Genomic DNA, 24612 nt, shown 5'->3' on the forward strand with positions numbered 1-24612 from the left:
TGAGTAGTCTTGATATGATTCAACTTGATCAAATGTGACTTAATAAATTTTACTTGGTACCCGTTACGGATGTTTTTCCTCCCCTCCTGCACAAACAAAAAATGCTTGTATTTTTTGTTGCTTATGGTGCATTTAGCCAAAATGATGTGAGATTAGCAACAAAAATTAAATTGCTCAGAAACATTTGGTAAAATATTGGTACAAGTTCAATAGAGAAAAACAACTTTCCTTTAGTGTACACCTAATGATGAGCAGATAATTGGAAAATAGAAACTTGACAGAAAACAAATAGAGCTTATACAATTGCCTACTCTTCAATAGAGCCTGCTTAAGGTGAGTTCTAAGAATACTTTAAAAAGCGAAAAAGATTTAACTTATTAACTGTGAAGTTATTCTTGACAAAGTAATCTCCAAAGCACATTAATACGTGGCGCATCCAAAATGTCAGAACCCGCAAGTCCAATGCAAGTCACCGACAATTTAAGTTATATTGCGTTTCTGAAGATAATTCTCTGAAAATTGTCAATTATTACCAAATTTTTTCTCAACATGAAGACCTTGCGTGTAATGAGTATGAGAACAAAAAACAACTGCTTTGAGACAACTCAAAGTTAACTGAGAAAAAAATTAAGAAAAAAACATATAAGCAAATATCAGACTAACAAAATGATGTCTTGTCCTGAACTTGACATATTTAATTTATTTTTGTAGAGTATTTTTTTCAAAATTCTTTCTGCAGATATTGAAAGTCATTGAAAGTAATTTCAGCATAAAATTTAGGATTTACTATAACTTAGATACGTATATTCGACGTACCAAAAAATAGATTTTTTTTTTGCTGGTCAATCGCAATTGAGAAAATGGGAGTATTGTTTTCTGATTGACTGATTGCTCAACAAATTCTCCATGTTTTAAAATAGGATATGAAGGTTAACGTAAATTTGCTGAGAATACGCGATGAGAATACGCGAGAAAAATTATTTTTTTGGGGGAAGCTGGTCGCATGTTTGGTTGTGATAGATTCATATCAAGTCCCACCGGCCGCTGATGCATGACCAAGGCTCACGAGGTATGGCCAGATCCGGTAACAAAAATATAATCTAGAATTAGGTAAAAGCACAGTGTTTTAAATTTCTACGTTGAAAATTCTACATTTTGTTTCGCCTGTTTGTTAAAACGTCAAATTTGAATACGTTAACATTAGTTAAATACATTAAAAATAGAGTGTCCGAATTCTAGCATTGTCCGTAAGTGCAGTCTTGTGTACCGCTGGGTTATGATGAAATATTTTTGATAAGATAATCATAATCATGCAAAACACCTGAGTTACATTGCTATCGACTTGAGTTTATCTCAAAATAATTAAAAAAACAGGAAGAAAGTATTAATGATTTGATGGATTGAACTAATTGATGAAAAATACGACCTACCTATGAGGTAGTATGAGCGGCATTTGTGCGTTTCATTTTTAGTGAACTTGCTCGGCGACTATAAAAGCAAGGCCACAGTGTTTATTATATTGAGAAACTTTAATATTGCACAAAGTTGTCATTAATTTTTTTTTCTGCATCTTTTGTTTCGGTCTTAGAACTAATTAACTGCAATAGTGTGTCAGATAAGTTGCAAATGTACCAACGCAATCAATGGGACTTTCAAGCTTTGTAAAACTCAATTTATTGTGTTCATCGAATGCGGCTTTTTTGTAACGAACATTTTTTTCATTTTCCTTTAAAATGTTTTTTTTCTATTCTGACTTCTCAGCTGCTTTGATATCTGATATTTTTCATAGTTTCTTAAACCTTTCCAGACGCTTAGTATTTCAAATTATCCAAATATTTTTTTATTAAAATTATCGAAATTTTTCCAAAAACAAGACCGCACATATGTTGTCAAGTAGACCATTAATGCTGAAACTTTTTACTACTAAATTTATTGAGGGCTCAAAAGAATTTAAATATAGGTTTTTTCTGCTTCTAATTTTTCTGCTTTTTTAAAAGTAAATGTTGAAAGTTATTCAGGAAATTTTTACTATCTTGCGTTTTGGTTCTTTGTTCTGCATGTTTGTTGAACTTTATCTGATTACCCTTTAGAAGAAATTTAAATTCCAAAAACTAAGTCAGTTTTCTATAATCAAAACTAATTTTAACTGTTAATGATTATATGCCTACACAATTGCAATAGATTTAATGTCAGATGCGATTTTAAGGGGAAGTGGATTGATAGATAGATTGATAAATAGATTGTGACTTTTGGGGCAATTAATTTTTTCATAGAACAGATCAAAGCAATTTCATACTTGAGTGAACGTTTGGAAAACAAATTTAATTTTTAAGATTGTTTGAGGTCGTAAGAAGGTAGTCTTTATGAATGGAACCAATAGTATAGCCATGCTTTGAGAAGAAAATTTTTTGGTAGTCACCAATTTTTCCACCGGTTGTTGGTGCCTTCCCTAACATGGTATTAATCCTTTGATGTCTTATTTTTGTCCCGACTAGTTTTACATACAAACTTAAAGCTAATCGCTTAAACAGCAGTCACTAAGTCGCGTCAGTTAAGACTTTCAGAGACAAAACAAACTAAAAGATTCAAATATACATTATGAAACCTCCTAAGGTCTCAATGGCCGTTGTTTGTTCATGCATTATACGGCGTGTGTTTGAGTGCTCGCACAATTCTTATGTATGTTTGTTTTCACGTTTCAACAATGCTTCACTCTTGCGCTCTTGGTCAGCTCTTGTTTTCATATCTGCAGTGTTGCGAATACACATTTCTTCATTTCTTCATGCTTTGCGGATGTAGCTATAGTAAAACAGCGCTGAAATCTCGCTGACTATATTATTGATGAGCGAAGCTGGGATGAATAATTGATGTCAATTCTGGTATTCAACGAGCTTTTTCCCTCTTTGTTGAGGATTTTTTCCCTACTCAGATATGAGTCAGTCAACTGAAGCAATAAAAGAGACAGCATACCAATTTCAAATTGCGATGCGATCAAGATATGTGTGTTTTCCCGGTCGCTATAAGCTGATTTGCCATTTTGCTCCTTAGCTGTTTGTTTGTTTTGTTGTTTGTTTTTAATCTGCAAAAAACAAACAAAAAAATGCGAAACAATATAACACAATAGAGAAATGTCGAAGTGTTCAATAACAACCGTGCGTTTAAATTCTTCACATTTTTTTCACCGGTTTTTGTACCATGACTGTGGCTTGAATCACCTTTTTTCGAAATGCTATTAGAAATAATTAATCACAAACACTACTTGTACAAAATTATGACGTAGGAGATGGATTATTTTTGCAGTACATGTAATCTTTTACCACAGGCGGCTAATTTAGCAAAAGTGGTCTGAATTTTTCGCTCAAGTGAATTTGAAAAATCGCCGATCCGAGTCAAAGTGATGGTTTTATGGAAAGTATAGTATTGACCAAATGTGTTCAAATAGGTAGAAATTGCCTCGTACGTTTTCCTTGGATGTTCAGACAGCGAGAACACATTTGTACGGACCGGAAAAATTAATGCTACACTTGAATTGCAAGCAACTTTAATTTTATGTACATAGAAAGAAAGGAAGTCCTGAAAATTATGCAAAATTGAAGGGTCTTTTTAATTTGGGTTTGATTTAATGTGGTTCTACCTTTCATTCTGATTAATTTAACCCTGCATATCGTATCATCATATAATTGCACCCCTCTATCATTTCACCCCACAAACTTTTTACCCCGAAACCTTTCCCCAAAACTCTACGTATCTCCTATTTTGGGAGTAAATACCTAAGTTCGTTACCTAAACCCGTTGTATTATGTATACTTAAAATTTAGTGTAAATCGTACCAATATCGGAAAGGATTAAAACCATGGTGAAATGATTGGGGGGGGGGGGGGGGGGGGTCAAAATTCTGGTTAAAAAATAGGGGCGAAAAAGCGGGACTACAATGAAGCACGAAAATATTGCCAATTTTTAGTTTTAGTTAGAAAAAATAAAAAGATGTCAGTTTCTAGAAAAACTCAAGTGTCTGTTTCAATGTTGTTTTTTTTTCATGGTTGATAATGTTAGTAATGACTGCAATTCATTAGCTAATCATATCTGAAATTTTTATTTTGACACTTCATAATGTTTGATCACCTCCAAGATGAAATTGGTTCTTTTAAATAAAAGCGTTCCGCTCCTTGTTGAAAAATATTTCTGGGCACAAAAAAATCAAATTTATTGTGCCACTTTTTCTCAAACTAACTGTGGCAGCCGTAGACCGAGAAAAAGATATAATCAACGGAAAGTCAACTGGTATCAGTTAGATTGTTGACATCAGCGTTTCAAATCTTTTTCGTTCAAAAAGTGTTGATAACGCGGCTTTGGAGTAACGAAATGGTTAATATGCTTATTTAAAACTCTTAGCTTAAACACAGCAAATATAAAAGCATTGTTGTACTTTAGTTCTTTTTTCTGCACAACAACGCGTTAACTTTGGGTTCATTTTCCTATGTATTTCGGTTTGATAAGGTAGAACAATACTCTACTTTATTTCGACTAATTTTGAAAAAAAAATTGACTTCAGGCACTATCTATAAGAAGCTTAACATAGAAACTATTTATAAAAAATGATTACAAAATTCAATTGTTGCTTGAGTTCTTCTGAAGCAGATTGTCTGATTTTTGTTAAAATCCTGTGAAAAATTTTGAAAGAAACGAAATAGAAGATTATTTTGAAAGATGAAAAAAAATCCTTCATAAGTTAACAGAACAACTTCAAATTTTCTCTTGCTTTAAAATTGCCCCCAAGAGCAAATAAGCTGAAAGGTAAAGCCTACTGATATTCAATCCTCTTGAAATATACCAAAAAAGAGTTTCTAGGGACAGCCTTTAACGTTCCATTACATGATAGACAAGTAGAGGCAGAATGCAAAAATTCTCAGAAATTTTGCGAACTAAAAAAATTACGTATTTGCCAAAGAAAGCGGCTTTAGATATCTTCAAAATTGAAAAGTTTTCTATTAAATTTTGTTAGTATGATATTGAATAAATCTGAATTGGCTCATTATGCTCATGGAACATCAAAACTAGCAAAAATATTGGCAGAGGTTTTCGAATTCCACAAGTAGTTTTCCAGATCAGACAATAAAAAGACAAAGAAAAGACAAAGAATAGATCAGACATATATGAAAATGAAAGAAGCGAAACATGGCTAAGGACCAGTTGCCAGAAAGAAGATTAAAAAAATGATTTTTTGCGTCGATTTTTTTGTGTGTTTGTGTTTGTGCATGCGTTTATGTTCGTTTATGCATGGCAGTGCGTGTGCATCGTGTGTGTGTAGTGTTTGTAGTATTTTTTGTATCAGATGGAGTAAAAGAAAGGGTTAGTCTGAGAGAGTTAGTTCCAGTAAATGCTAGACGCAAATAGAAGCAGATTGCAAAATCTGCCAGAAATCATAAAAAATATAGAACGTTTGTTATAAATTGCGGCTTTAAGTTTTTCCAAAACCCCAATTCTGTTTTTCAAATCCTGATGGTAACACAACGGAAATGTTTTCAAAACGTTTTTTTATTGTGCTCATGAGACGTCAAAATGGTTAATTTTTTTCAAAAAGCTTCATTTCAATGTTTTGTGCTAAAATACTAAACCAATATATTTGCCTCAAAAAATCCACACCTAATTAGTGAGAAAAACAATTAAGACCCAATGAACTTTGAATGCTCTTAAGTAAAGATCAGTTACAATGAAAAATTCAAAGAAAGTGTTTTATTTTTGGTATTGGATTCGTGTTTGTGTGTTTGTGTTTGTGCGTGTAGTTTGTGTTTTGTTTTGTCTATCTGAGGTTATCTGTGTTTGTGTTTTTAACTGTACTAGACTCAATTAACCATGATGTGTTAAAGAGTTTTCGTTTTTGTCTGCCGAAAAGAGGGGGCATTTTTAAGTTCAAACAGTACAAGAAACTTTCTCCAATACATAAAAGCTGCTTTCGGATACTCCCAACGGATTCTTTTACAGAAATTAATGGTTGTTTTTTGCAACCTTGAGAGGTATGTTGGAATATACTGTGTTACGCACAGTCTCGCACAAACCGTCTTGTTTAAAAGTCTTAGTGGTTTTTAATCATCATTAAATGTTTTTTTACTGTTGACTTCCCACATTGCTTCAGTCTATCTATTTTTGTTAATGGCAAAATTAGAAGTCTATAATACAATTATCGTGATTATTTTTTTACTGGATTCTTTTAATAATTATCTCCCGTCAACTGATCGGTTGATTATGTCTGCCAGCCATCCCGATATCAAATCACTGAATGATTTGATCTGTGTTTGTTTAGGAACCATATTAATTGTCTTCTTATCAAATGTCATCAGCTGAAAAATTTTCACTGATAATAGTGAACGAAATCTATTGACGTGCTTTAAAATCAGTAATACTTGAAAATTTCAGGGTGAAAGAAGTTTTTTTAGAAGTTATATTTGTTCGACTTTACGGGTAATTTTTGAACCTGTAAATTTTGTACCAACTAGACATTCATCCATTCATGATTAACTGAGCGTTAAAGACGTTATCAGACAAATTTAACTAGCCACCGTAAATTATATTTTATGGCAATAACTTATAGTTATGTTAAAATATTAATGTTCAGGATTACAACAAAGAAGTAAACGTTGTTTTAGTTGCAAATATTGAAATTAAAAATTCCCAGTTCAATGGATATCGGGATCTATTCTGTTTTGGACCCCCCCCAGCTTAGTAGGTTTATATCTTTTACACACCCAAGCGCACGTGCTATTTTTTTGCATAGTAACGTGCTATATAACAACATATACGTTGTAACTGGGAGGCGTAAAAACACTGGGTGGGCCAAAACAGAATAGATCCGGATATTGCCCTATCAAACCGAATTCAAATAAAAACGTAGTCTTTCTTTGCCCAGAACAACACCATAACTTCAAGATCTGTCTTTCAAAATAGTGGAGGTTGCTTAATTGTTCATACCTTCATCAAACGCTCCGCAGTGAACAGAATTATCTATTCTAATTTGATAATACTCAACTCAAAAAAATCTCCACTGTTTAATTAAAAGTTTTCTCTGCTACTTCTGCAGTACGTAACAACTGTTTCAAGCACTCTAGAAATTGTCATTTTAAAAATTTTGACGATACTTTTGAGATTTAATAACACTTGTGCTAACTTTGAATTTTGATTAAATAATTTTTTTGTCTGAATTGACGAAGATGTGCAAATGTCATTTTCACACGCTTTTGTACCGCGATAAAAATTCTTTGATGTTGTAGATTTATCAAGTTTTGTAGAGTTTGATTATTTGTCATTAAGATTGAATGACAGGGTTTTTCACATAATTTTATTTTCAGTTCATTCTGCTGAAATTTTTGATTGAGATGTTTGAGACATTTTCTTGTTTCGAACCGTATCTATCTTGATCACGATAAAGCCCATAAGAAGAAAACCCAGGCTTTTAATCTTTCAAGACTCTCGATATAGATTTGCGTCGTTCAATAGAATAATTCTAAATATTGAGGGTAAAGGAAATATGTGCCCACTCAGGCTGAAGTACCAAACAAAAAGTTATTATAAACCCAGTTTGACCAGGCTAGTACTTCTTGGAAAAGTTGAAGCAGAAAAGTCAAATTCTTAGCTTTTTTAGATGGAACCAAACTATGACGTCACGGGTATCGTGGACAGATTCCGCGTGGTGTACCGCAGGGTTCAAAACACCTATGACTCATCTCACCCAGCAAATAACAACAACCCATCGTTCAACTCAGGGAGTGACCCCCATGCCTCTTCTCTCTCCCACCCGTGGGAACAGGATGTCCATGTGGATAACCCTAACAGACGTAGTTGTGTAGTGACGAACTTGCTAGTCAATACCAAATATCAGTTCACACTTGAGGCTCTGGGTCCGCATGGAATTAAAAGTTCTTCCCAGTCTAAGATCATCGTTACAGGTTCAAATTGATTTCTTTTTGCTTTGAAAAATTACTTGGTCAATATTACCAAAATTTTGCTTAGATCACGCCAGGGAAGACAATGATGATAAATAACCTAATCAGTCAGTTGCTCTAAAATTAGTGGCAATTAATTTTACTGAAAAAAGAATTATTTCTGCTTTTGTTAAATTGAAAGAAATGCTGAAATTAGTACTGAAATATGCTTATTGCATCTTACAGACAGTTACGTTTTGACTTATATCGAACTTATCATTCTTAGCAATTATGTAGTATCTAAACAAGCACTTAATTCAGCTGCATTGATGATACAAAAAAGCTAACGCTGAAACCAGCCTTTTGTTTCATTTTCTTAGTTAGGGTGAAAACGATAAGCAAATTTAATTTGATTAGATAACGAGTTCGTAACTCATTTGTTACAGGTATTGGAGCTGGACCCTGGACGGAATCTGGACCTATAAAAGAGCAAAGGTTAAAAAAACATTTGTAAAAGAATTTTTTACGAGAAGTTTATATGCTAATCTCTAAAGTCATAGAAACCGATAAATAATGATGATTTTTTTTTCATTTTCAATTGTTTTTTGCTCTTTTTACCCTGCATTCACTGTTTTCACTTTTAGAGTAAGTTTAACGAGTATTTTGGTTGAAAACAAACTATTTTTTGGATCAGCTTTGTTCTCAAAACATATGGAAGTTAAGTTACTAAATTTTTCTCTGCCTGTGACTTGTTGAATTTTCTGTGCCAGGATCCTCTTATTTATTTCAATAGTTCTTTTACCAAAAATTTTGAGTGACAATTTTGTACACTTTTAGGAGACAAATCAAACCTCATGAGTAGCTTGGAATATATAAAACTGATTTTGTTGAATTTTTTTGTCTGTCTCTATCGAAGACCTGTGCGACTAACCAAAAGTAAGTTAGGCTGATGGTAAGCTTGATATAACGTTTTTTACTGTTGATTCATTGCCGGAATCCTCTTACTTATCCCAATGGTTGTTTAGCAAAAATACTGAGTGACAATTTTGTGCACTGTTAGGAAAGCATTCAAACTCCGTGAGTATCATGGAATTTATGAACTTGATTTTTGTTGTGTGTTTCTTTTGAAGACCTGAGCATCTAACCAAAAGTAAGATAGACACAAAGTAAGTTTGATATAATTTGGCAAGAAGCTCAATGTGCACAGTTGAAGCTATAACGAACGAGATCATAGATCTTTAAAAAATTGCCAAATTTAGGTCCTGGTTCCATTTTTTGTGGTCCAGAAGACTAGAGAATTGCGTAAAGAGATGCTTGTTCAAACACAGTGTAAGTTCATTTTCAAACTACCTACGCTTTTTTAGGCGGCTAACGCTTTCAATGAAGGTTCTTCATGGGACCTTTTTTTCATGAAATGCAAATTGTCGTGGATTGGCCGAAAGTTGGATTGGTCACGTACGAAACACAATAGGAATGTAAAATTTATATCAATAGCAATTGTTCTAAGATTTTTTGCATCAATTGACGATATTTCGAATCGGGTCCTTTTTCTGTTTTTTTTTCTGTCAATTTTTTATCTGTTTTTTTTTGCTTTTGCTTTGTTCCGTTTTATGTCAACTCTTTTAAAATAATGAAAAATTTGCTCTAATTTTTTAAGAAAGCTGTTCTTTCATATTGCTTGCTTGGGTTTTCTCATTTTCAGTCTGATAGTTTTTATTTATTTTTTAAAAATATTGCGGTAAAATTTGACTAGCTACCTTTATTTCTGTCACCCATTTAATAGATCCGGCAACCGTTTTTTGTAACAATTTTGAAAACATGATTAATTTAAAAACATGAATGAAAACCTGAATAAAAAACGAAAGTTAAACCTGGCAAATGGTTGTAACCAATTTGTGCACATTGAGCTAAACTAAGCAGACATTATTTTGGACAAGACAGAAAAAATCTATTTTTTTGAGAAAACAAAACCGAACATGTGATAAAATTAGCAAAAGTTGGTAATCTTTAGATTGTTACATTCTAAGCATCAGGAGTTTCCGCAGTAATACTTAAAGAATTAAAAACCTTCCAATCTTAAAGATGACCTCACATCAATTATCTTGAAAATTTTGAATTTACTTTTCATTACATTAAGGGGGTGTTAATTTTTCTCAAAATTAAAACACGTTAAAATTTTCATCAAATTTTCAAATTAATCTTTTATTCAGTTTTTCATTTCGGAAATGGTGGTGAACATTTTTTGGCGTGCGCATGTTGAATTTCAAAGTTGTGCATAGGATAAGAAAAACGTGCAGCTTATATTGTGAAAAAATAATTGATGAAAAGTATAATTGTAACAATACGGTGACCACAAGTTTGGTTTGCTTTTACATTCTTTTTTTAGAACACATTAATAATTGGAGAACAAATTGATATTTAGACCGTTGGGTTTTTTGAGATAGTTGTATAAAAACCAACTTCTAAGCGATTTGGCTGGAAATTGCAAACAGACGGGAAATTGAAAACGTGAAGGGGTACCCTGGCAATTGTTCTTCTATTTCCTATCCACTACCGTATATCAAGACCACAAATAGGGTTTTCCTATCTCTGAAAACAAACAACTTTGGAAAGAATTATTATGACGAAAAAACTATTACGTCATCAAGAATTCCTTTTCGTTTAACTGCCCTGAAACATATTTTCAGCCCAAATTTAACAGTTAATTGACCTTTAGAAATTAACTGCTCAATAGTTATTTTGTAAAATTAATCCGTATTGGGAATGGTTTTTGACTAGATCTTCCTTCTGAAAATTTTGAATAATCAGAAAATTTTGAAAAAAAAACTAGTCGAAAGTTGTAATATTCTTAGAAAATCTTATTTAGGTTTCTTAGTAAATTTGCTTTGTTTCCTTCTCAAATGCTGAGATGAAAGTTTTCATAACTTTTCTACTGTTGACCGTTCAAACTTTGGCGCGCCAAAGTTCCCAAAAATATTCAGCGAAGCTTAGAGCCAGACAAAACATCCAGCGCTTTCAAAGACCATATTTAGTGGTTTGCTCCAATTATAAACTTTGTTTTGAATTCAATTTCCCGTCAAATAGTTCAAATTAAACTTCTATTTCCTTATTTTTGTCAAATTTTGTTTCTTTCAAATTGCTCGAAGCACTTAAAAGACTTTTCAAATAGTTTTCTGTTTTGAAGTTTTAACTGTAAATTGATCATTTAATTGAAACCAAACATTACAATTAGTTTGAAATGGTGTAATAAATGGTGTTGTTAAATACGTGCTAATAAACGTTACACCGGGCTAATTTGGGCAAATAATGGCTTTTGTCTGTTAAACACCCCTCTGCTTGTTTGTTATCATTGTTCGAGTCATTCTCAACAACTGTTGATAGTTTATCAAATTAACAAACAGCTTAGGAGCGTTTTCTTAAACACCTTGAGGCTATTCTAATCTTAACAAGTAAATATTTGCCCTAAATTTTGCCCCCTAACTCAAAGTAGAGCCCGTCTGAGGCCGTCTGTTGAGGCCGTGCGCCCTGAGCATGTGATTAAACAGTACCTAAACATGCTTGTTATTTTGCCTTTGGGGCTAATTTGTTTACTTGGCGCTATTTTCCTAAAGTGGGGCGTCGGAGAGCGCAAAATAGGGAACAGGTTTTTGTTTCTTTCGAGAACGAATTTGAGCTCTTCTGAATTGGGTAGCGCGGTCACATGTGCAAATTAAATATAACTATACCTGACCTTAGAAAATGCGCAAAATTTTTATTTAAATGGACAGAGAATTTATTCAAATCGACTTAAAACTGATACTGACGACCCAGCACGCCCTAGACAACCACAAGTTTTAACAATAAGATTCAGGAACAAGATTCTTTACAGGAAAAGTTTAGAGAAAATACGATAGAAAATGTTTAAGAAGAACCAATTTGCGGAAAACACTTTTAAGGGCAATACTGAAGGCCTCGTAGCTGCAATAAATTTGATCGCAAAAGTTGGTACATAAATTGTCAGTTAATTGTAAGAACACTGATAATTCAGTTTTAATGCCTTTGCTGTTATTAAGTTTTTATCTAACAAAATATGACAAAAAAGAGTATCAGTTTCATAAAAACTGAGCGAATAGGGTTTCTTGTTGAGTTTGACCATGCTTTCCAACATGAAATACAGCACTGTCCTTTCAAAGGGCATAATTCCATCAATATTAAATTCAATTGAGAACATAAATGGACTCTAAATTCTTGTTTCAACCCGGAAAATTTACTCTTTTCAGAAATCAAAGTTAGAGTTTTGTATACCTCCTCTCAAATACGTCAAATACTACTTCAAGTCAACAAATTATACAAAACATTTCACGGAAGATCTCATGCTTTCCAAAAATTAACGACTCCGGCCCTGTGTAGTAGTGCTACGTACTAAACAAAACGCATGCATTTTAGTGCTATCTGATGCAATCCTGCTGTGCTATTGCCTTAGTATATGTTCACATAGTGCATCACCAATTAGACTATGCCAACTGGCAAGAAGTGTAAACCATCACTATGAAAAGCAATAGATTTTTTTAGAATCATTTTTTCCATCTCTGTGAGAATACAATCCACTGGTTGACAAATCAAGCCCAGCAGCATAGCAATAGCCTGAAATAACAACAGATGAGTGCGGCGGCTGAAAGATAGCGATATTGCTCTGGCAGTGAGAGCTAATATTTTGCTTGTTTGGTTATCGCAGTGAGGCATACAATTAAGCGCTATATTAAATTTTGATGACTCTAACAATTTCATTTCAATAGATTATTCACGCGATTTTATTCTCTAAAACCTGCTTACTTGATTATTCGCAGTAATTTTCACCACTTTGACGCTAATGGCAAACCCAAATAACTAAAAAAACTGTTTTTTGTCCTAAACCCCTGCTTAAATTGAGAATTTCGAACAGTTCACAAAAACTATTCAATTACTAGAAGAAATTTCAAGAGTAGTGTGATCTATTTTTCGGAACCCTATCATGGTGAGATTTTATGTTCACTTTCTTAATTACATTATTCTTGCATTTTGATTTGAACCTATGTAACTGAGCAATAAATCAGACTTTTTTTCATAACTATTTTTTCCAATTTCTCTGCACTTTTTTTACAATCTGACATCCGAATTCAAGTGTTTTTTAGTTACTTTTTGTCATGAATGGTTCATTTTTGTTCACAACACGGACATTTTTTACTCGATCACACTGGCAACTTAGGTATAAGTAATATGAGTCTGCTTGAAGAAAATGAGAACCTTTGACCGTCATAGGGAACAACGTAGCGGTTTATGATGGAAAAGCAAAATTTCGAATTGACTTCTGCATCTTCAGTGTCATGTAACATGGCTTAAAACAAGCAACTTGCACGTTTATGATGCAAGCAACAAGAACCTGCTTAATTTTCATGCATGTCAGCTAATGGTGATGTACATAAGGACTTCGAGCATTTAAGCTTCCAATAATGGGGACTTTTGGCATTTTAAAACTTGCGCTTGCGCGCTTCAAATGATTTTTTGTGGACCATAGATTTTTTCCTGTTTCTTTGTCAGGTGGAGAGAACAATCGAATTTAAATTGCTCATAGGACAAGACCGACATAGCTTTACAATATGCTCTACTTGTTCATTGTATTTTTTGCCTGAGAAATCAAACCTTGAGGAACAAGAATGAACAAGATAATGGGTTATGACAGATGCCCAAGTTCGAGAGCTTAAGATCAGTGGTGTAATGGCTAGTACATTATAGGCTTGCAAGGAAGAGATGCTGCTTCGAATCCAGTACTGGTCAATTTTCACAGTAGTTGCGATTGTGCTTAGACACCCTTAGCTTTTCCTGACTGAAGATTTATCAAAAACGTAAACCAAATTTGACCATGTACCATCAATAACCTAGTGGTTATTTTGATTTTTATGTTTGAGATATCAAAAAAAAACAATATGGGCGAAGTTGTGATTGTTTGCAGTAAGGATAAAGAGAGCGGGAGTGTGATGATGATGTTGGTGATCGGAGGGTGTGTGAGTGTGGTACTGGTGGTCATTGTCATCTCAGTGTCCATACTCCTGCTCTACAAACAAAGACTCAACAACAATATCACTAACAAAGTCATCATGCGTGGTAAGACACCAACCCACACAATAGTAAACAATTCGCGGTACCCGCTAACTTACAACGTGAATTGAAATAATAAGCAGAACGTTTTTGCTGTAGGTGCTTAATTGGTCTACATTCATTTGTCGGATCTTTTCCGTTTGTGCCCCCCCTTAGTGGGTGCATATTATCTGCACCCCCCAGACGTACGTGACATATTTTTGAATAATGATTTCATATGTAATAAGTCATGCTCTGTAAATGGGGGGTGCATAACGTACTTGGGTGGGGTGGGGGAATGGAAAAGATCCCATTTGTCAACCAGGACAACATGCGAGGTCAATACCAGAAAAGCATATTGCAGTATAGCAATATAATAAGTTTTGCAGATAGCAAGTTTAGTTGCATAAGTTTTTTTTCTGTGAAATCTGATCATGTCAATTTTTGAATTAACGCTAGGATAAACAAGGAAGCTGGGTAATGAGCGTACGCACATAATGTTCCGACCCCGCTCATCAAAATTATTGACTTAATTGTCTACCAAATGACGAAGAGATACAAAACTTTCGAAAACATACACATCGTTCAATAAACAACCAATGGAATACAATAATGCCACGCTAGAGGGCCGATGAAAGTTGTTGATAAAAATGACTGCTAGAAAAAAAATAAAAATCAAACAACTTTATTATTGACCTAAACTCGATGTCTATAATAAAAAAATCAAACTCGCATCAGATAAAACCTTAAAAAAGTTAAACCTATGCTTCATTAGAAAAAATGGGACCTGCACAGGTCGACAAGAAAGAGTAAAGGGTCTCGAGCAAAGAGGTGCGAAGTTCAAAAATTCGGTAATTTTTTGAAAATAAATAATTTCACAGTTATTTTTGTTATCAGATATCAACTGAAACCATAAAAATGTTCATGTGTATCTCCATAGTAAGCAAATGAGACATGCCATTATCCCATGTTCAATGGCACAAAATTTCAAAGCCAATGGTATCTACGATTTTTGTAAAGCAAAAATCCTTTAATTTGTACAATTATATAAAATCTCAAACATTTTATAAAATCTCGTAGAAACAGTAGCAATAAAGCCGAGAAACGATTATTTGAAGCTAAAACCGTTAACAAGATTAAAAATATAGCTCGCTGGAAACGGTTTGTGACCTGTGTTTACAGAGATTGAGTTACAAATCGGCCGAACAACTATTTAAAAAAAATGAGGAAGCTCAAAAACCCCAATATGTTTTTGAAAACAAATAGTTTCACAAGTCAGAACATACTTAAGAATTCATCAAAAAGCGTTGGATTAGGTGGCAACACTTCAGGATGCCAATTGGTAATGTTAATAGTGAGACTAATTCACCACAATAGAAAATAACAACAAATACAGGCCGTAGCCAAAAGTTCACAATCAATTTCTCGACACCACATTGTTCACGGCTCTATATTTATGAGATGTTATCTGCGAGAACTGTAAATCATTACTTTCTTCTCATCTTAACATTTTGCGAGATAACTACAGTTATCAATTTTAACATTTTTTGACAAAACTGACGAAACTTTGGTTGCAAATACCTAAAATGTGAATAAAACAGCGTCTAATATTCACAAAACCTTAAACCTCGATAACTCCCTATAAAAAAAAGAAAATTGGAAATCCATATTCTACGCTGGACGGGCTTTCTAATGATGCCACGCACAACTCTCTACGATGATTATGTCGATCGGCCAAAATTGTCTGAACAAAAAATCCCATTTGAGTATATAGTTCCTCCCTCACTAAAGTGGGTCGGAAAAAAAATTAGTCACTTGAATCTGCAAGTATATATATTAGCAGCCAACGATGTTTGGCAAATTTAAATCAATGCTTTGCTCAGGAATCTGGAAATGTAGAAGTTTCGATAAATTGGTTATATTGACGCTGAAATAGTGCTGAAGCGCCAGACTTCAAGCAGAATTAGCTCATTTCGCCTGGTAAAATAGCTCGTAATTTCAAGTTTCCGAAGCAAATTAAACGTTTGATTTTTTTCTGGAAGCCAAAATTCAATTAGTGTTAGCGAAGGGTCGAGATATAATTGTAGGAAATTTAACTCAGTAATGGAAAAATATATATTGCATTTCGGAAACTCGGTTTTGGAAAAAAAACCCACGGAAAAACTCCACTTAATTCACTTAATTTTAGATAGGAAATAAACTCCCACGGAGATTACCCCCAACAGAAAAAACCCTCGGAAATAAACCCCCATTTAATTATAAAAGAGATGCGCGTTTAGCTTGAATGGCAATGCCTTGCGGGCAGTGACCCTGACTGAGCGGTCAGGGGGACTTGAAATGAAACTATCACAACCAAACAAATTATCACGACCAACAATTAAAATGGGGTTTACTTCTGTGGGGGTTTATATCCGTAGGGGTTTCCTATCTAAGTTCGTTGGGTTTTTCCATGAGGGTCTATTTTTTAGTCCGCTGGAAACTAGATCTTGGAAGCTGAGCTTTGTCAATGTGTATTATTTTTAGCAACACTTATCTCTCTGAAATTGATTTTCATAATTTTTTCCTAATTAAGAGTGCGAGATTTTCATCACTATTGGGAAAAATGCAGTAAATATTCCTGCATTGTTTTTGAAGAAAAAACTACTCCACACAGAACATGAGAAACAATGATAGAAACAACTTTGTAGGTTTTTTAGACAACCAATGAAGGTCAAATGTAATTAGAAAAGTAGTTCTTAAGTTCCTCGCTTAATGGACCTTGTGTTTAAAAAATCGTTCATCAGATTATTTTTATTCACTCTATCTGAGTATACTGTTCCAAGTTTCAAAAAAACCAAAGTTTTTTAAACTATTTTTTTCAAAACAAGAGTTCATTAAAAACAACAATGAGGTTTGCTCTTGAGAGTTTTTGAATTGATATCTGACGTCTTTAAGATATCTGACGCTCTTCTTTTCCAACAACTAAAAGGAACGCTTTTTGAAAAAGAGGGAGTGATTGTTTTGGCTTTTTTCTCCGTGTTGCTTGAATTTTGTAATTGCTTCTACTTGAATGGCGTAACAAGTTAATGAGAGTTCACTTGTTCGATAACAAAAAGATCTGTCTTTCGTTGGTTTTATCAGAGAATGGTTTAAGACCATGAATTTTAGCAAGCAACGGTGAATGTGGATTTTTGAAACCATTAAAAGATGGAGCGTAAAGAACAGTAAAGAAAAAAAATTAGGGGAATCAAGAATTGTTATCAGAAACTGATATGGGGAAGAATTTAGATTAAACTTTTCAACAATAGATTTTCAATCTGCAATATTTTGAAAAACGACTGATCCTCACAAATATAGCAACTTTGATAAAAAGTGCTTGAGCAAACCTTTTTGGACAGATTTGAGACACAGTAAATTTTTTGATAGCTTATTTTTCGCTCGCGATAACAGATTAAAAATCTCGATAAGCATGTGAAAAACTTTGTTTCTAGAATTTAAAAATTTGTCCAGATTTTTTGGTTTTTGTTATATATATATATATTTTGGTTATAAGGAGATACAACAGCAAAACGTGTCAGTGACCTATTGCATTCAATTCTAAATGAGCTCATGAGAAAAGTGCCTTCGTGAAAGATAGAATGTTGGTAAAGTACATTGCTCAAACAATTGAATTTTCAAATTTTCTATAAAAGTTTTTGAATACTTCTATAGAAATTCAATCAAAATAATTCAATCAAAATGTGTTGATTGAGGCAAATATTTTTGACTAAGGATTGACAGTGGTCTTTTAATACAATACGATACAAGAACTTTTGCGATTAAAATTAGGCAGTTATTGATATTTGAAATTCAATAAAGTTTAAGCCCATTCGAAGTACTAACAAACATTCTGAAAATTAGTATCTCAGAACAAATATTACCAATTTGACGGGAGTAGTCTTTTCTTATTCACGTATAGTGACTTATGTAAACAATTCAAAATATAATTATGACTATGATTTGTAAAGCATTTCATATCGCTAGTCTCTGCTTTTCGATCAATATGGCGTTTTCTCTTTATCCTTGAATTCACTAAATCAGAGAAATTTTTTACGCGAGTGATCAAAAGAGGAAAATTAAGCTCCCACAATTTTCTCAAAGAAACTTTCTTTACTCTTTATATGGTGACTCGGATTTTTCTCACATAATTATCAGGAGCTTGTCGGAGTCATTAGTCGCTCAAGTTGAAAAGTTTAATAAATATACAAATTCTTTCATGTTTGTTATTCGTATTCACAATTTTTTGGATTCTTAAAAACCGGAACGCTAAAGTCTGCGAGTCAGTGCTGTATTTAAAATGAGAGAAAACTATGAAACCAAGTAGAAAATCCAATATCAATACCCATTAAGTCATTAGATCATTGAAATTTAATGGGTGCAAATTAAATATTGAAAAATTAGCTAAGTATGAAATTACAGTATAATAAACATGTGAAATTAAAACGTAACATATTATTCGCACGAATATATTTTGCTATTTTAAGTTATTCGAATATGCTAAAATGCCAACCCGACCCATCATAATATTTGGATCGATTTGGGGAAACAATAAAGGTTGTAACAATATCATGTCTTATTTGCTTAAAAAATATATTTTTTAAATATTTTTTTAAGCTTATAAATTCATTTTTTTGAGTATTTTCTAAGAATTCAATTTGTGGTTTTGATAAAAATGGATCAGATTGATCCCTTTCATTCCACTCTATTACCCCCAGCATGCTTTGTCACATTGAGCCATAGTCGTAAATCTTTTGAAGTGTTTCCCTTTGAGCCCTATTCAGTCTCTGTTTAATAATATTGACTCTCTCTTAGTCTGTCTCAATCTAGAAGGGCTTTGCCGATAGCTGTTGTTTAGTCACTAGAGGAAATCTAAGTTTCTAAGTAATCTTCACCCCTCCCCCCTCTCCGAGAAATTCAAAGTTTACGAACTGATTAATTAAACTAACATGGGGCGAATGTCAGCCCCCGTCCGTACCCCCGTCCCTCACCCCCTCCCCTCCCCTCTCATATACTCGCCACTGTTAGCTTAATTAATCTGTCCTGAAAGCCATTTTATGAAATATTGTTTATGCTGACTCATGTCATCCGTTCTGATTGATTCATGAAAAACAAAATTCAACTTTTTTCCACAGTTCGACTTTTGAATTTTGAATAGAGCGTATTAATTTTCATGAGATTTTCTGGCACCGTACTGTACTGGTCAAAGTAATTTTTCAAAATTCTGCAAAAAGTGGGCAACCAGGGCACACAGAAGTTAAAAACTATTTCAAAGTAAGAATAGGATTTTTTTCATGATTAAACAGCCGAAACTATTAAACTTCGGCTGGGGTGTGTTTATTGATTTTACAAGCAAAGCATTTTTTCCGGAAAGTATTTTATGATTTTACTTAAAATAGCGCGCGTTCAATTTTAACTTTCTGAATAAACTGGTTTGCGGCATTTCTCTGCAAGTATATAAAAATATTTGAACGCACAAATGTTTAGAAAGTGAAGCATCGATATCTTCAAATGGAACAAATTGATTTGGAATGATCAATTGAGATGTATGTTCTTCTGAAAACATGAGCGCAGATACAAAGCGTTTGTATAATCAAAAGAAGAACAAACTACCGTTTCAAAGAAACAAATTTTGATTTATTATTCGGTGGTTGTGTTTAACATTAGGCACGTGGAGGATCCTAAGTTGATACGAAATTTTCAAAGGCAAACAAAATTCTTTTGAAAAATTTAAAAGGTGTAAATCAAGATAACTGTGTGGTTAAAATTAAATGCTGGGAGCTATTATAAATCTAACAAAAGAACTTTTTTTTTGAAAAAAGAGGAAGCTGTGGTTTATTTTTTGTTTCTGTTAGGATCTTAATAAAGAGATTTCGAGATTTGTTTCTAGATTTTTTTTCTGTGCTAATTAGAGCTGACTTTGCATTGGTAAGTTTTAGAACTGCTGATATTGTGACGAGGGTTTAATGAATTACTTGAAGTCGGAGCCGTTAAAGTCACGATCAAAATTATAATGTTTCAGATTAAAAACACGGCAGCTCCTGGGAGTCTGTGCGTAGCACAAAATATTCCAACATACCTCTCAAGGTTGCAAAATAACTTCTAAATTCTGGCAGAGAAACCGTTGGGAGTTTCCAAAAGCAACTTATATGCACTGGAGAAAATTACTTATACTGTTTGAACCAAAAAATATTCCGTCTTTTTTCGGCGGCAGGCAGAAACGAAGCCTTCAACAAATTCTAAAAAGATAAGAGTAGTGCAATTCGAAACTCACATACATAGAAAAACCAAACACCAACAAGGGAAAACGAAGCCCAACATCAGAAAAATGGCCAATACTCATGGTTCGTCACGGTTCATTTATATTTTCTTTTTTTTGAAAAAAACTAGGCGTGGACTTTTTAAAGCAATTGTTTTAATTCAAATTTGAAATGGAAATTTTTGAAGCTTGTATAATTGTTTTCATTTTTCATGTTTCATGAGCGTAATGGGACAATTAATTTTTTAAAATCTCAGATGTTTCATCAATGAAACTAAAAAACGTACGTTTTTTTTACTCATTTTTTTAATGCAAATTGGAGCACAAATTAAGTATTTTTTCTAATTTTGTCATGATATCTGTCGGTTTTTGCACTCTGCATCTATTTGTGTTCAACATTTAAAGGAACTATTTCCCTCAAACTAATTCTTTCTCTACCTTTCTCTATCTCTTTTACACATACCACACATTAAAAATAAGCACACCCATGCATACATTCACACATTCTTGCCACAAAAAAAAGACACACTTTTAATTTTTTTGGCATCTGATCTTTACTCAATGTTCGAAACTGTTCAATTGGATCATGACTGGTTTCATTGGAAAACCAGGTGCGCTCTTTGAACTCACAACCATGAAAGACATAAGTAGCGAGAAAGTTTGTTGACTTTTCTTGGGCCATAAGTAAACATCGACTACTATTTTGCCAAGTTGATGAGTTTAGCAGAAAACTTGCACAAATGTTGTAACGTTTTGTTTGTTTTTTAACTTGTTTATAGAATTCATCTAATGACTTTTGTTTAGTTTAAAATAAAAGATCAGAGAACTTCTTTTGGCTCTTCTCAATATAGAAACTGTCGATAAAGTTTTTCGGCTTACTTCGGACTTATTTAAAAAATATAATTGTAGTGATTTTTTTTCAGGAAGTTTTGAAATCGAGGATTTCTGATTTTTGATTAAAAGTTGAACAAACATAAAGGTTGATGCGATAGATTGAACATATTTAAACCAGCTCTTACGCCAGTTTTCTTTTTTAAATCGAAGTTTTAAATTCACTCAAATCTAAGCAGGTTTAAGTTTTTGTAAATATTTAGGATGTCGTCATCAACATATTAACATCGACGGTACGTTAGTTTAAAGCTGCAACCATTTCGCCTGAAGAGTACAATTTAAAAAAAAATGATAAAATGTTCAGTCATTCAATGTGAGTTGAATTAAAGTGTGCAGAAGCAAGAATCGAAATTCGATATTGAAATTCCCTCTGAATTCTGCTCAAACTGAGCTATGATTTTTTCTTCACCGATTCTTGACATATGGATGCTAGAACAAGTAAAATAAATAAAGATTAAATTAGTAGTTTCATTTCCACTATTTTTTAAATTTGTGTTGATTCTGTTGATCTATTCTATGGTAGATTGTATTTTTGTAATTCTGTTTATTTATTTTTTATTTTTATTTTATGTTTATTTATTTGTTTGTGTAGAGATGGAGGAGGAATTGAAGAGGAGGGAAAATTCGCTTCGCAAGTCGGTAGGTGGAGTAATCTATCACCAGGTAGCCGCCGCACTCCAACACCAACACCAATCCACCCAGCCCACCACCAATCCACCCAGCACGTCCCACCCCTCTACACAAGCTACCCCCTCCCCACCCCCGCTCGCACCCTCCGCCTCCGTCACACCCAATGCTGCCGCAGTCCAAGTGGTCGCCGCACACCAACAAATGTCCTCACTCAGCTGCTCATCAGCTGAAATCACTCCTGTAGCCTTTAACCCCCACCACCCTACCCTTATTCCCACAGCACAAATGTCGCCCCCTTACCCTCAGCCTGCAACCTGTGTGTCCTCCATAGCATTAGCAGTCAACCCACATTCTCAACGTGCAACTCCTCCCCTTTTGGGCACTGGCGGTGTTGTTACCCAGATTGCGTCACCCGGCGATCCCCGGACACAGCAGCTTATGGTACCAGCGATGGTCCCGGGATCCAGTGGAATGGCAGCGGCTGAGGTCCAGTCCTCAACTTCGCCCTCTGGTAGTGGATCTTTTGGGTTCCTTCAAGGTTGGCGAATGACTGGTGGTCGAGGCAACAGTCGAAGACAGTCCTCGGCAAGCAACACCTCATATGGTAACTATCGGTACTTGATGGCGTCACCGCAGTCAGAATACAATCCGAATGCGAGCACCACTTCAACTTCAGTTCTCCATTCACCCTCCAGCGACCGCGAGTTAATGTCCAGCAAGCAATACTCAGACGCGCCTTCTGGATTATTCAGTGCCCAAAATTCGACAGTATCCTACGATAGTTCTTCCGGAGCCGTCCAGTTGCTGGCAACTGGCTCCGATACCTTCTCACCAATGCATTCCTATCAATCGTCAAATGTGACCGCCTTATCTTCAGTCGGAGACAGCAACAGTAGCAACTACGCCCCAATTTGTACTAAATTCCTAGGAGGACAGTTAGATTCGTCCGCACCCTCGCAGTTAACTCTTGGCGGTCTGGGATCCCTTGACAGTCCAGATGACCAGTTGCTTATGTCCTCGTCTGGGAATTCCTCAAGCAAAATGGAAAACCCTCTTGCGGCACTGGGATCCAAAATGGCGTCGTCTCAAGTAGTGCCTGGTAGCATTGCGACAGTGGAGCATGCCTCCTCGTCTGGGGGTAGTGAAGTAGGCGTGGGCGGAGGTGGGGGAGTTGCAGCGGGTCCATCCACTAGTCAGCAGCATTCCTGTTGTCATGAGTCACAACCTTGTGCCTGTCATCAAAATGCAACAAGTGTATGTCATGCTAATACTATTGCTACTACTGCTTCTATTACTAGTATATGCTGTGTACTCCCGGGTTGACAATTTCATTTCCTATAGTAGTCTTGTGTCATAACCCAGATCGAAACACTCACGTGCGAGTTCCAAAATGCCAGATCTCTGTAGTTTCAAATTAGATAGTGACAAATTTTTCGCTCCCACCCAATATTTTTATGCTCCCAATACAATTTGTGTGTTGTTATATAGCACGTTTTCATCATATGAAAACCAGCACGTGCGCCTCTGGGGGGGGGGCAGAATAGATCTGATTTTCCGATTTTAGATGTCTTTGTATGACGATAAAAAAGCAAGGAGGTTATGCGATGATCAACCCGGGACTATACTTCTAACTCGTCTGTTTACGTCTTTGTTCAATCAATCTTGGTCCAATCTAGTCATCAGTCAATCTCTCCTTCGTAAAGTATGCATAGTTCAACTGGGCTTCTTTGAACGTTTCAGATACAAAAACAGTTTAAGATGCAAAATCGTTCACGTTATAGCACCCCGATTTAGTGATCATATAGATTATTGCCCCAACTATCTTAAGAATACGCCATAACAGAGGGTGTTTGGGCCTCATATTATTTGTTGGAAGAGGGGGGCTTTGATGGGATAGACCCATCAAAAGTGAAAGGATGTGAAAGGTTGGATCAAGATTGATGAAAAGGTTGTGTTCGTCTTTTTTGTGCTTACCCAACTGTTATCATTATATTAGTTCGTGGCTGTTTGGAAACTTTTGCATCGCTTTTTAGTTGTACCTATATCGAACAGGCTCGCACAGTGGTGCTCAGCTTGCTAACTATTCAGATCGATCTCAGCAAACTTATTCGTCGTCTCTTACAATTTTTTCAAACATAAGAAGTGCAGTCAGAATATAAACGGAACATCAATCAAGACCAATTTTCAGCGATCTCTTTAATAAAATGATAATTAATTACTCTTGAACAAATTTTGGAGCAACTAATGTAAACGGGAAATTTTTTATGCATTTTTTTTGCTTGACCGTTTTTTCCCTAGAACATTCATTCGACTTTTTGAGTGACCTTTTCACACTTGCATTTTTGATTTTTTGAGTGATTTTAATTGCGCATTCAGAAATTAAGTCTGTTGCTAAAATAAAACCGATTGTGAGCGATGACCGCATAAAGCCGGTGAAGAGTGGAGACAAATGTCCATGACTCTTATCCGAGACGCTGCGGGTTTGGACGCTTCTTTGTCAGAAATTTTTGCACTAAAAGTTTTTATAGCTTATGCCCCTTCTAAATTAATTGCCTGGCCAGTCGTTCGAGAGCGCTTCGTCTGACGTTAGTAGTTTTTTTGTTTATTAAGATCAATAATTTTGGTCTGATTGTAACGTAGAATTTAGAACTTAAAAGTAGAATTAATGTCAATGAGATCAAAACGACTGACTTTGAAAGTTCTTGGAGTATTTATATATATATATATATATATATATATATATATATTATATATATATATATATATATATGTTCCGTTAAAAAAATCATATTTGGCTAGATGATCTGC

At 34.5% G+C, this 24612-nt stretch overlaps 1 protein-coding gene across 5 annotated transcripts in view; it reads left to right on the forward strand.

Moving 5' to 3' along the window:
• The window catches only part of LOC142339074 (uncharacterized), an 86678-nt gene that overhangs the window by 52863 nt on the left and 9203 nt on the right, over nucleotides 1–24612 (forward strand). For 4 of the 5 annotated variants that reach the window (XM_075388746.1, XM_075388745.1, XM_075388748.1 and 1 more), the window contains 5 exons: nucleotides 7637–7940; nucleotides 8363–8411; nucleotides 13885–14036; nucleotides 21378–21407; nucleotides 21767–23058. In XM_075388746.1, coding sequence (XP_075244861.1) covers nucleotides 7637–7940; nucleotides 8363–8411; nucleotides 13885–14036; nucleotides 21378–21407; nucleotides 21767–23058 — 1827 coding nt within the window. The remainder of the gene's footprint in view (nucleotides 1–7636; nucleotides 7941–8362; nucleotides 8412–13884; nucleotides 14037–21377; nucleotides 21408–21766; nucleotides 23059–24612) is intronic. The other variant, XM_075388747.1, reaches the window with a different exon arrangement.

This window comes from Convolutriloba macropyga, chromosome 5 (assembly GCF_964194025.1).
Source record: "Convolutriloba macropyga chromosome 5, txConMacr16.3, whole genome shotgun sequence".
NCBI classification, from domain to species: Eukaryota; Metazoa; Xenacoelomorpha; order Acoela; family Convolutidae; genus Convolutriloba; species Convolutriloba macropyga.